Source organism: Pleurodeles waltl, chromosome 1_2 (assembly GCF_031143425.1).
Source record: "Pleurodeles waltl isolate 20211129_DDA chromosome 1_2, aPleWal1.hap1.20221129, whole genome shotgun sequence".
NCBI lineage: Eukaryota > Metazoa > Chordata > Amphibia > Caudata > Salamandridae > Pleurodeles > Pleurodeles waltl.
This window is the reverse complement of record NC_090437.1, coordinates 1,301,011,862-1,301,025,806: the sequence shown is the minus strand read 5'-3', so window position 1 is coordinate 1,301,025,806 and position 13,945 is coordinate 1,301,011,862. Positions and strand designations below refer to the sequence as shown.

The window sequence follows — 13,945 nt, the reverse complement described above, 5'->3', positions numbered from 1 at the left end:
TGATTGTGCATAGGTGGATTTCCGAGTGAATTGGAACTGGTTGGGATGGGCAAGTGCTCCCAGCAGAAACCTCTTACATGGGGGGACCAGTATGCCAATTGTGGGAAGAAAAAGGCACAGTTACCAAGTTAGGAGGGAGAGAGCATAATCACTGGGGTCCTGGTTAGCAGGATCCCAGCTAACGCAGTCAAACACACTGGCAACAGGCAGAAAATGGGGGTAACCATGCCAAGAAAGAGGGCACTTTCCTACACAACCGCCCCAAATGAAGGACAAGAAGGCTAACCTTGCCCAGATGAGTCTTCATTGTCTAAGTGGAAATATCTGGAGAGTCCATCTGCATTGCAGTGGCTACTCCCAGGTCTATGTTCCACTGTATAGTATATTTCCCTGTAGATATATGGACCACCTCAACAATTTGGGGTTTTCTCCTTCCATCTGTTTGAGCCTGTAGGAAGCTGGCCTGGTGTGTGGTGATAACCTAATCAACTTACACCTTATACCAGGTCCAGGTATCCCCTCTTAGTGAACTGTAGGCAGTGTCTAGAAGCCAGGCTCTCTAGAGGTAGCTGTGGATGAGCAGCCAAGGCTTATTTAGGAGACAAGCAAAGCTCCTGCAATACCACTTTAGTCACACAGCACTTACACGCATGAAAAAAAACACACAGTGTTACAAAAATAAAGGTACTTTATTTTAGTGACACAATACCAAAATTACTAAACAGGCAATTCTCCAAACAAATAGGCATAGAAAAGGTTAGAAAACAGTGCAAATAGCAATAAGCAATAGTGATCCTAGGGGAAGCCCAAACCATATAATAAACAAATGGAATGCGAACACAGGACCCCCACCTAGGTAAGTGGAATGTGTAGAGGAGAGCTAGAAGTACTAGTAAACCACAGAGGTAAGTAACACAGTACCTCCCAGTGACCAGGAAAGTAGGAGTAAATCACTGGAATTTCCCCACACCACCCAAAAGGAAGAAAAAGAAGAAAAGAAGACATCCAGACAAGACTGCAAGTGGCAGCAGCAACTTTGGGTTCAGGAAGCCTAGGGTCAGGGAGGACTGTTTTTACTCCAGGAACCTCAATTAAGTTGTTCCCCACTACAAGGTTGGGGGTGACATCCATAAGTAGTTCTCTGCTCTTGAGAGGGCCTGTAAAGTACAGAGGGTCCCCCAGAGACAGTGGACTGCTATCCTTTGGCTCTCCTTCTCTGACAAGGGAAGGGATAGACTCCTTACTGTCAGAGAGAAAGATGCTGACAATTATACTGTGTTGAAGTCTGCTCTTTTGGATGGGTTTGGTCTTACCACTGAACAATACAGAATAAAGTTCAGGGAGACCAGGACAGAGTCCTCCCAAGATTGGGTTGATTTTGTGGATTGCTCTGTGAAGGCTTTGGAAGGCTGGTTACATGGTAGCAAGGTCAAGGGCTTGTACAATCTGATTTTGAGAGAGCATATACTTAACAATTCGGTGTCTGGTTTATTGCACCAGCACTTGGTAGACTCAGATCTGACCTCTTCCCAAGAATTGGGAAAGATGGCAGACAAATGGGTCAGAACAAGGGTGAGCAAAAAAACTCACACGAGGGTAACAAAGACAAGACAAAGGAAGCAGGTAAGTCTCAGTACAAAGGTGGGGACAAAAACAAATCTAAAGAGTCTTCACCAGGCCCACAAAATTACTCTGGGGGTGGGTCCAAAACCTCTTCCCACAACAAAATGCCTTGGTGCTATGTTTGTAAAAGCAAAGGCCATAGGCCAGGAAACAGCTCCTGCCCTAAGAAAGGCACCAAACCTCCCACCACTACAACCCCCACCCCTGCCACTAGTGCCCCTACTAATAGCAGTAGTGATGGATCAGGTAGCAATAGCCAGTCCAAGGGTGTAGCAGGTCTCACTTTAGGAAGTGTGGTGGGGGCTGGATTAGTTAGGGAGACTACTGAGGCTTTTTTAGTCTCAGATGGGGCCATTGATCTTGCCACCCTTGCTGCCTGCCTCCTTAACTTGGGTAAGGCCAGGACGCTGCCCTTAATAAATGGTGTTCAAGCAGAAGCCTACAGGGATACAGGTGCCAGTGTCACTATGGTGACTGAAAAACTGATGTCTCCTGAGCAGCACCTACTTGGTCATCAGTACCAAGTGACTGACGCCCACAACAATACTGTGTGCCACCCCATGGCAGTTGTTGATTTGAGCTGGGGGGGTGCAGTGGGGGGGGCGTTACTGGCCCAAAGAAAGTTGTAGTGTCCACAGACCTACCCGTAGAGGGTCTATTAGGGAACGACTTGGAGACTTCAGTATGGCTCAGAAAACATGTCCCACACTGGAAGGGTTAAGACAGCAAGCTGTCCTTCAGGAAGCAGGGGATGTCAGTGGCACCCACAAGGATATTGGGAAGACAACCTCTTATACTCAGAGCCAAGGGAACCCAAACCTGGTGCCACCAGGAGGTTGGTAGTACCTCTGCAGTATAGAGAATTTTTGTTGACCCTTGCCCATGACATACCCCTGGTAGGTCACCTCTGGCAAAGCAAGACTTGGAACAGACTTGTCCCACACTTTCACTGGCCCCATGTGTCTAAAGATACAAAGGAGTTTTGTCGCTCCTGTGCCACCTGTCAAGCCAGTGGTAAGACAGGTGGCACTCCAAAGGCCCCCTTAATTCCACTACAAGTGGTTGAGGTTCCCTTTGAGAGGGTTGTGGTGGATATTGTTGCCCCCTAGACCCACCCACTGCCTCTGAAAACAGATTTATACTGGTGGTGGTGGACCATGCCACCAGGTATCCAGAGGCTGTACCTCTAAGGACCACTACAGCTCCTGCAGTGGCAAAAGCCCTCCTGGGAATTTTCTCCAGGGTGGGATTCCCAAAAGAGGTGGTATCAAACAGAGGTACAAACTTTATGTCTGCATACGTTAAGGCCATGTGGAAGGAATGTGGTGTAACTTAAAAGTTCACTGCCCCTTACCACCCCCAAACCAATGGTTTGGTAGAGAGGTTTAATAAAACTCTCAAAGGCATGATCGTGGGACTCTCTGAAAAACTCAGAAGGAGATGAGATGTCCTACTGCCATGCCTCCTTTTTGCATTCAGGGAGGTTCCTCAGAAGGGAGGGGGCTACAGCCCCCTTGAACTTCTGTTTGGCCATCCTGTTAGGGGTCCACTTGCTCTTGTAAGGGAATGTTGGGAACAACCCCTCAAGCGCCCTAAACAATTAATTGTGGATTATGTACTTGGCCTCAGCTCTAGGATGGCTGTGTATATGAAAAAGGCCCCTAAAAACCTTCAGGCCAGCCAAGAACTGCAGAAGCTGTGGAATGGCCAGAAGGCTGTCCTAACTGTGTACCAGCCAGGGCAGAAAGTGTACTAAAAATGGAATGCAAATAAGGTACCTCCACCTAAGTAAGTAAAATGTGTAGAGGGGAGCTGGGAGTACTAGAAAACCACAGAGGTAAGTAACACAGTACCTCCCAGCAACCATGAATGCAGGTGTAAAACACTGGATTTTCCCCAAACCACCCAAAAGGAGGAAAAGAAGCAAACAAAGACACCCAGACAAGACTGCAAGAAAACCAGCAGTGGATTCCTGAAGAAAGAAGACCTGTGGAGAGAGGGGGCCAGGTCCAAGAGTCACAGAGGAGTCCAGGAGGAGTAGGATCTACTACCCACCCAGCTGTACTTGCAGGAGTTGGTCGATGGTGAGAAAGAACAGGTCAGCACTGCAGCCCTGGAGCCGGAATATGAATCTGACCTATTTTGGCAGCCCCCTTCTGCTTTGCTTCCAGTTGGCAGACATCAACAGATACTGTGAGAGGGTCTCACTGTTCTGGATAATACTGAGTATATCACTACATGGTACATCTCTTAGGATGACCCTGGAGGGGATCTGCATGCTGTCTGTGCACATCTCTAAGAAGAACCTATGGAGGCCTTCATTATGAGTTTGTGTAGGAAGCTAGCCTGGTGTGTGGTGGGTACCTAATGTACTTACACCTTATACCAGGTCCAGGTATCCCCTCTTAGTGAAGTGTCGGCAGTGTCCAGAAGCCAGGCTCTCTTGAGGTAGCTGTGGGTAAGCAGCCAAGGCTTATCTATGAGACATGCAAAGCTCTTGCAATACCACTGTAGTCACACAGCACTTACACACATGAAAGAAACCACACCGTGTTACAAAAATAAAGGTGCTTTATTTTAGTGACACAATACCAAAATTACTAAAAAGGAAATACTCCCTTAGGAGGTAACTAAATATGTACACAAGTAATCAGAAATAGGCATAGAAAACGTTAGAAAACAGTGCAAATGTAGATAACCAATAGTGACCCTAGGGGGAGCCCAAACCATATACTGAAAAAATGGAATGCGAACACAGGACTCCCACCTAGGTAAGTGGAATGTGTACAGGGGAGCTGGGACTACTAGAAAACCACAGAGGTAAGTAACACAATACCCCCCCCCAGCGACTAGGAAAGCAGGAGTAAATCACTGGAAATTCCCAAACCACCCAAAAGGAAGGAAAAGAAGAACAGAAGACACCCAGACATGACTGCAAGAAACCAGCGGTGGATTCCTGGAGAAGAAGACCTGTGGAGAAAGGGGACCAAGTCCAAAAGTGTCAGTGGAGTCCAGGAGGAGTAGGAGCTACTACCCACCCAGCTGCACTTGCAGGAGTTGGTCGACGGTGAGGAAGAACAGGTCAGCAGTGCAGCCCTGGAGCCGGAAAAGAGTTCCTGATGGATGCAGAAGATGTCCGACGCTGGAATGAAGATTGCAGACAGGTGTCTGTGCAGCAATTCCACCAACAAGCCTTGGCAAAGGCAAATTCGCAGTTAGTGGAAAAGTGGAGCTGCCCAGGACCAGCAGGGCCCTGGAGGACTGAACTCAGGAGGGGAAGTCAGAGGGGACCCTCAGCATTGCAGAGTCCACAGGAGGAAAGGCAGCACCCACAGGAGTCCCATAGGATGGGGACACAGAAGTTGCAGAAGGAGCCCATGCAGCACCACAGAAAGGGATCCCACGCCGCAGGAGAATCACGCAGAGGACTGTGCATTGCAGGAAGGAGTGCTGGGGACTGGAGCTACACGTCACCTGGAGATCCCTTTGAGGAGATGCAAACAAGCCTTGGCAGCTGCAAGAGACGCAGAGCACTGGGGTACTGTCCTGCTTAGGAAGGCAAGGGCTTACCTCCACCAAAGTTGAATAGCTGGCAGAGAGGACCAAGAGGACTACTCCGGACCACCCCCCGTGATGCAGGATTCACGCAGCTCAAGATAAGGGGAGCTGATTGTCGTTGCAGCGGGTGCCTGCGGATGCAGCACAGTTACTCCTTCACTCGAAGGAAGATTCCTTCTTCTTCTTGTGCAGGGTGAAGAGTTGCTGTCTTCTGAGGATGCACTGGCGGGGAAATGTTGCAAAGCTGGCAGGAGCCGTGGAAACAAAGCTGCAGAAGAGTCTTTTTCATGGATTGTAGCGTTGTCGGTTTCTGGAGGGTCCAGTCGCAGTTCCAGTGGCCAGAAGTCGAAGTGGAGGTTGCAGAGAAATCATGCTGCAGTCTTGAAAGCCGAATCTGAGGACCCACCCAAGACAGAAACCCTAATTAGCCCTGAAAGGTGGATTGGTCACCTAGCCAGGTAAGCACCTCTCAGGACGTCACCTGCCTGGACACTCAGATGCTCCCAGAGTTCCCTGCCACCTTGGAAACAAGATGGAAAAACCTAGGGACCCTCTGGAGGAGCTCTGAGCACCGCCCCTGGGGTGGTGATGGACAGAGGAGTGGTCACTCCCCTTTCCATTGTCCAGTTTTGCGCCAGAGCAGGGACTGCGGGTCCCTAAACCGGTGTGGACTGGTTTATGCACAGCAGGCAACAAATGTGCCCTTCATAACATACCAGTGGCTTGGGGAGGCTACACCTCGCAAGCCAGACACACCTATTTCCAAAGGGAGAGGGTGTAACACCCCTCTCCCAAAGGAATCCTTTGTTCTGCCTTCTTGGGCTTGATCAGATCAAGCAGCAGGAGGTCAGAAACCTGTCTTAGGGGTGGCAACAGCTGGGCTGCCCAGAAAACCCTGTAAGACTGGTGGTAGCAATGCTGGGGGTCCTCCAAGGAGCCCCCAGAGTGCATGGAATCATACTTCCAATACTTGCAACAGTATTGGGGTATGATTCCGACATGTTTGATACCAAACATGCCCAGGTTCGGAGTTACCATTATGTAGCTAGACATAGGTAGTAACCTATTTCCAGTACATGTGTAAAATAGCATCCCCGCACTCACAAAGTCGAGGAAAATGGGCTTGGAGTTTGCGCAGGGGTGCCCTCATACCCAAGTACCTGTATCCTGCCCTCTGGGCTGAGAGGGCCTACCATGGGGTGACTTACAGTGACCTGGTGCAGTGACCTGTAGTGAAAACGGGGGCATGCACCGGTTTCATGCAGACTGCAGGTACAATATACCAGGGACTTACATGGGGAACCAGTATGCGAACTGTGTGGAGAAAAAGGTACAGTTACCAAGTTAGGAGGGAGAGAGCATCACTGGGGTCCTGGTTAGCAGGATCCCAGTGAACACAGTCAACACACTGACAACAGGCAGAAAATGGGGGTAACCATGCCAAGAAAGAGGGCACTTTCCTACAGTTTGGCAGACCAGAGGGCAAGAATTCTGGATTCCAGCCAGTCCCGCTGAAAAACAAAATGATCCAATTACAAGTTTCCTCCCTAGAATGGGGAGTAGCCACATGGACCTGGGAATACCAGGGCATTTCCATGTGGTTATTCCTCATTCCAGGGAGAAAAACCCTGACATTGTCTGTCAACTCAGAGCAGAAGGAAAGGGTAAGCCTGAGGACAGATTGGAGGGGCGATGTAGGGGGTTAGGTCAAACCTGAGCCTCTTTTGCTCCCCCATGATGCTGTAGGAGGTGAGGCGGAGCCAGGCTGTGCTCCTGCTCACAGTCGCTGCCACTGTAGCATTAAAGAGAGGGTCTGATGCCTTCGGTCTGTGAATTTTCAGGTTCAAAGTTTGCAGACCTAATCATTCTGGACCAAGAAATGCCAGGCCACTCAGAATCGTGAGTACTGACATTCCACCCGAGGGTATAGTACCAACACTTGCAATGAAGGCCAAGTACGGGTGATAACTCACTAGTCAGGGCAGTGACTTTTTCATGAGATGCTACTTCCAGTAAATTGGTGAAATGTGTCAGCGACAGTGTTCGAAGCATTAAACGTGGCCTAGACAGCCAATCTGTAGTTCAGTGGTAGCCAACATAGAAGACATTTTACAAATGCTGAATGTAGCATTTAAATAATTTTCTAAAGAGGCTGATGGTTGCGAGGCAGGCGCTGTGGAAATCTCCACTAGAACTGTGAGTGGTTCAAATGGATCCCAACCGAATCCAAAGGAACAGTTGCCCAGGCCCTCGTCAGCAGCCGCCTAGACTACGGCAACGCACTCTATGCCGGAAACACCACCAAGGTACAGAAAAGACTGCAATGCATCCAGAACGCCTCCGCCCATCTCATCATGAACACCCACAAACACAGCCACACCTTCGCTAGTCTGAGAGACCTGCACTGGCTTCCAATAGACAAGAAAATCACATTCAAGCTTCTCACGCACACCCACAAAGCCCTCCACAACGCCGGACCAGAATACCTCAACCAAAGACTCCACTTCTACACGCCAACCAGACAGCTCTGCTCCGCCGAGCTCGCACTCGCCGCTGTCCCACGCGTTCGGAAGGCCACAGCCGGAGGAAGATCCTTCTCCCTCCACGCCGTCAAGACCTGGAACTCTCTTCCCATCCACCTCAGAGGATCTCCCACCCTATCGCAACTCAGAAAGGACCTCAAAACGTGGCTTTTCACCTGAGCCCCTCTGTTCTTCAACAGCCTCTCACTTACTGCCCCCCCCGTCCCTCAGTGCCTTGAGACCCTAGCGGGTGACCAGTCGCGCTTTACAAGTATTATGATTGATTGATTGATTGACTGGTAGTCCAGGAACTAGCATGGCGCTGGTCATAGCATTCACATTGCTCCAATGGAAGATGCTTGGGTGATGGTAGAAATACACACAGACACCGCTGAGAAGTGAACAGTGGTCGACTCAGGCGGCACCGGACTGCAAAGACAAGGCTTGAGAATGAGGAGCGTTGGAACGCTGGACATACAGAGGAAGAAGCTTGCTGCCGACTGAGCAGGTGATGACAATCGTAGAAGAAATGGCCTTGAAGTAGCCTCTACCCAAAAGAGACAGGGCACCAGAGAAGGTACAGGGAGAGCGGGAGGACGCAATGGATGAGCATCTCTGCCTACCTATGAAACTGGGAGCTTCATTGCTCTTCTGTCAAAGGACGGTCGAGAAGTAATGTTGGCTAGGATCCTCTTAAATATGTCTTGCAGTCTTTAGAGATATCTAAGTTAAGATGAATGAACAAGTGAAAGTACCGCAGGCACCTATGCACAGAGTAAACACATCTTGTACAGCGTCTCTCACCAACAGCCTGTGAAACTAATGCAGTTCCTAACATCCATAAACTGCTATTGGAAAAAAATAGCCCTTATCATATATTTAACCGATACCAATGTGTGTACCACGTTTGCTTATATCATAGCATCCTTCAAAAGAATAATTAGTTTGGCCTTTAAAAAACTCATTCCACTAATAGATTTGAGGGTTTGAATTAAATTATCCTCTGTAAAAAGCCAGGGTTCCTTCCTGTGTGATCTAAAATGAAAATGCCATGGTTTGGAAAGACACAAGAGCAAGACATGCCTGCCATCTGACTAAGTACCTGGCATCACTCATGAACTTTTGCTGAGTCACTACCCTGGAAGGGCTCAGAAAGTGCATTACACGTTGCTATTTCTCAAGCAAAAGATTATCCATTAGGTTTTTTAAAAAAAGCTGACAGAATTTTCAAAACCAATTGTCCAGAGTCATGCAATGATCCTAAGAACCGATAGTGGTGATCTAGATCTGGTTTGTGCAGCATTGACTCGTCACTCGTGAGAACCACTGGTTGTGCAAAGAACTTCAGTGTAGTTTGATCGTATGCAAATCTACCCATATGGACATCCTGGCAGGGATGGCACCTGGTGGTCCATGTTTGCTGATCCCTGATACACCTGCTACTTTCCCACCAACTTACATAATTCAGCTATTGAGGCAAACCTTTGGGAGGGGCCAGGCGTGGGAGAGTAAGGCTAGAAGTATGAAGTTGCAAGCAACAAAATGGCATTTTGTGAATGAGAAAGTCTTTTCAGAATTGCAAAAGGCGTTTACTCATTCACAGCCATGCAACGTAGTATTACCTTGCAAAATTATAGACAGGTTGCACAACGTCAGTGTGCAGTTTGCGCCCACTTTGTGCAACCTGCCTATTCCTGCATCAGGTCCTTGGTTGGCCTTTTGATAGAAAGTATATTTATTGCTGAAACTAAAGCCCAGCTACTTAGCTTATGTGAAGGCTATATTCCCACACATGGCATAGGCTAATGCAGCTATGAAAGTAGTAAATATGAACATATATATATATATATATATATATATATATATATATATATATATATATATGGAAACATGGCCACTTGCTTGATTACACAGTCTCACACAATCTTATTCAACAACGAAGACATATTATGACTGTTGCTATGGAATAGTCTGTGTGCTCAATTCCAGGCGCTATAAGGTGTTTATGGCACAAAATCTAATCTTGTCATTGCATTTTTTAACTAGAAGAGGGGGCGGAAGGCCAGAGGTATGCATCCATCTGCCTCTCTGATGAAAGCCTGCAGCCTGTCTCTCACTCGCTTCGACCCACCATCCCTTAATGCCTTAGAATCACTTATCGTAAAGCCAGGCCAGCTCAGGGAGGCAGCCCTGGGAACCCAAACCCACACAAGTGCTCAGCTCTGTATCCTATAACAGCTGCAGCCATCACACAGACCTCAGGGGATCCTTGAAGCAGAGACAGGCTGCTGAAAGATAGTTCATACATCTAATGTACCCGAGCCAACCCTGATGCTTGTTTCATTCAATCAGACATCTAACACTCAGAGGCTGATTTCATATTTTGCAGAGCAGCTAAATATTTCAGCTACGCTCTCAATGATGGATAATTCACCCATGCAATGCAATATTTAACAATTCACATTACATAGTTTTGTTTTCTTTATATTAAGAGATGTCCATAGGTGAGAAACTGAGTAATCCAGCTATGTGTTGCCTTTTGGATATAAAGATTCTTTTTTTGTGTGACTTTACACATTGCCCATACATGCCAACATTTTAGACCAGGATAATGGGAAATTTTGAAAAAAACAGTCGGGGATTATATTTTCCCCATTGATATCTATTGAAGAAGAGGCAATTTCAGGCAGGAGATAGCTAAAATCAGGCCATTTTTGGCTTAAAAAAATTGAGAGTCTCCTGCCTGATTCGGGTCTGTTGGCATGTATGATTGTCCCAACTCGAAGTAAAATGTCTTCATATTTGCACTGACAACGTTCCGCCGACTCTCTTTAATTGTCATTTTAAGGATGAATATGGGAACCCACAGTAGCACATACCTCGTTCCATACAGGATTCAAGTTATTCTTTATCACCTTGGTTTTCTTTTTCACACCTGAAAAGTAATGAGAGAACATTAATGTTGTAAGGTCGTCAGGGTTACAAGATCAAAATAGTTTACAAGCTAGTCTTTCTTCTATTTCTTTGCCTTCCCGGGTGTGATCCTAGTCTGCTCGTCTCATAAAAGTGCTGAGCGTGCCAATATAAAGAAACTACTCAATGTTTGAGCTAAGAAACTCTAGTTCAGTTACCAAATACCAACTTGTGAGGACCCAAATTCAATTAATCTCAAAACTGGATCCAAAAGAGGAACCAGGAATGAGGGAGAAACAGTATGATAATATTTTTTTTAAGTCTAAGAAGATTGATGAAGACAATGTCTAAAAGAGTGAACTGTTCACAATTTCCTGAGCTCACACCCAACGTTCCCTTCCATAGTCCACAAAAGGTCACTCATTTCTATTCTAGTGTACAGCATTCTGAGAGCACACCAATGTTATTTTAACCAATCTTGGCTCAACTTCGTGAACACAAGGAATGGTCTATCGAGCAGGGCCTTTTTAGCCTCTCAACATTCCCAAGTGTTGACTGTTGCGAGGCACAGATCCTACATAGGAGAGCAGTTTTCACAGCATTCGGCATATTATATATCGTTAGGAGTTTTCATAAAGAACTCAAACCCATATATGCAATAGATTGGATTCAGCAAAGAGACTCCCAGTTGTTGAAGCTAAAAATTGCTTTATTTTGGCTGTCTCCCACTTGCAATTGACTCTGCTTCGATAGAAGCCAATGGGAGAAATACATTCTCCCGATTTATTTTAAATCCCTCACTTTCTTATTCTTCAATGTTGGCATGTATGCAAACCCGCAAAAATCCAAAAACTATAAAGAAATCGCACCATAAGGGAATTACCCAGAGTTTGAATAGGACAGACGTTCTCCAGTTTTCTGGGCACTGAAAAAGCTGCCAGTGAGCCAACAACTACTTTTGGGGGGGTCAACATATCAAATTTAAATACCTGTGCACAACAGGTAGAACTAGCCTTAAAAGAGCAGGGTGCACCCACAATACAATTCTATGAAGATCAATGCATACAGGAGGCACCAAGGAACAATTGCCAAAGTGTGGGAAGTTGGCTCTGTATGCACTATTTCAAAGTAAGGAATAGTATGCACAGAGTCCAAGGGTTCCCCTTAGAGGTAAGATAGTGGCAAAAAGAGATAATACTAATGCTCTATTTTGTGGAACTGTGGTCGAGCAGTAGGCTTATCAAAGGAGTAGTGTTAAGCATTTGTTGTACATACACAAGCAATAAATGAGGAACACACACTCAGAGACAATTCCAGGCCAATAGGTTTTTGTATAGAAAAATATATTTTCTTAGTTTATTTTAAGAACCACAGGTTCAAGATTTACATGTAATACTTCAAATGAAAGGTATTGCAGGTAGGTACTTTAGGAACTTTGAATTAGCAAAATAGCATACACACTTTTCACATAAATCACATATAGCTATTTTAAAACTAGACACTGCACTTTTCAACAGTTCCTAGGGGGAGTAAGAGTTTGTTCGTTTTTGCAGGTAAGTAAACCACCTACGGGGTTAAGATTGGGGTCCAAGGTAGCCCACCGTTGGGGGTTCAGAGCAACCCCAAAGTTACCACACCAGCAGCTCAGGGCCGGTCAGGTGCAGAGGTCAAAGTGGTGCCCAAAACGCATAGGCTTCAATGGAGAAGAGGGTGCCCCGGTTCCAGTCTGCCAGCAGGTAAGTACCCGCATCTTCGGAGGGCAGACCAGGGGGGTTTTGTAGGGCACCGGGGGGGACACAAGTCAGCACAGAAAGTACACCCTCAGCAGCACGGGGGCGGCCGGGTGCAGTGTGCAAACACGCGTCGGGTTTTCAATAGGAATCAATGGGAGACCAAGGGGTCTCTTCAGCGATGCAGGCAGGCAAGGGGGAGGCTCCTCGGGGTAGCCACCACCTGGGCAAGGGAGAGGGCCTCCTGGGGGTCACTCCTGCACTAGAGTTCGGATCCTTCAGGTCCTGGGAGCTGCGGGTGCAGAGTCTTTACCAGGCGTCGGGATCTGAGGAACAGGCAGTCGCGGTCAGGGGGAGCCTCGGGATTCCCTCTGCAGGCGTCGCTGTGGGGGCTCAGGTGGGGCAACTCTGGCTATTCACGGTCTCGCAGTCACCAGGGAGTCCTCCCTGAAGTGTTTGTTCTCCACAAGTCGAGCCGGGGGCGTCGGGTGCAGAGTAGCAAGTCTCACACTTCCGGCGGGAAACGGAAGTTGGTTTAAAGTTGCTCCTTTGTTACACAGTTGCAGTCTTGGGTGAACAGAGCCGCTGTCCTCGGGAGTTCTTGGTCCTTCTAGAGCAGGGCAGTCCTCTGAGGATTCAGAGGTCGCTGGTCCCTGGGGAAAGCGTTGCTGGAGCAGTGTCTTTAGAAGGGGGAGACAGGCCGGTAGAGCTGGGGCCAAAGCAGTTGGTGTCTCCATCTTCTCTGCAGGGTTTTTCAGCTTAGCAGCCCTCTTCTTCTTAGGTTGCAGGAATCTGAGTTCCTAGGTTCTGGGGAGTCCTTAAATACTAAATTTAAGGGTGTGTTTAGGTCTGGGGGGTTAGTAGCCAATGGCTACTAGCCCTGAGGGTGGGTACACCCTCTTTGTGCCTCCTCCCAAGGGGAGGGGGGCACATTCCTATCCCTATTGGGGGAATCCTCCATCTGCAAGATGGAGGATTTCTAAAAGTCAGAGTCACCTCAGCTCAGGACACCTTAGGGGCTATCCTGACTGGCCAGTGACTCCTCCTTGTTTTTCTCATTATCTCCTCCGGCCTTGCCGCCAAAAGTGGGGCCGTGGCCGGAGGGGGCGGGCAACTCCACTAGCTGGAGTGCCCTGTGGTGCTGTAACAAAGGGGGTGAGCCTTTGAGGCTCACCGCCAGGTGTTACAGTTCCTGCAGGGGGAGGTGTGAAGCACCTCCACCCAGTACAGGCTTTGTTACTAGCCACAGAGTGGCAAAGGCACTCTCCCCATGTGGCCAGCAACATGTCTCTAGTGTGGCAGGCTGCTAAAACCAGTCAGCCTACACGGATAGTCGGTTAAGGTTTCAGGGGGCACCTCTAAGGTGCCCTCTGGGGTGTATGTTACAATAAAATGTACACTGGCATCAGTGTGCATTTATTGTGCTGAGAAGTTTGATACCAAACTTCACAGTTTTCAGTGTAGCCATTATGGTGCTGTGGAGTTTGTGCATGACAGACTCCCAGACCATATACTCTTATGGCTACCCTGCACTTACAATGTCTAAGGTTTTGCTTAGACACTGTAGGGGCACAGTGCTCATGCATTTGTGCCCTCACC

The 13,945-nt window shown here is 47.8% G+C and overlaps 1 protein-coding gene across 10 annotated transcripts in view; it reads right to left on the bottom strand.

Moving 5' to 3' along the window:
- The window catches only part of DYSF (dysferlin), a 794,684-nt gene that overhangs the window by 637,123 nt on the left and 143,616 nt on the right, over positions 1–13,945 (bottom strand). For all 10 annotated transcript variants that reach the window (XM_069205583.1, XM_069205587.1, XM_069205579.1 and 7 more), the window contains exon 2: positions 10,583–10,638. In XM_069205583.1, coding sequence (XP_069061684.1) covers positions 10,583–10,638 — 56 coding nt within the window. The remainder of the gene's footprint in view (positions 1–10,582; positions 10,639–13,945) is intronic.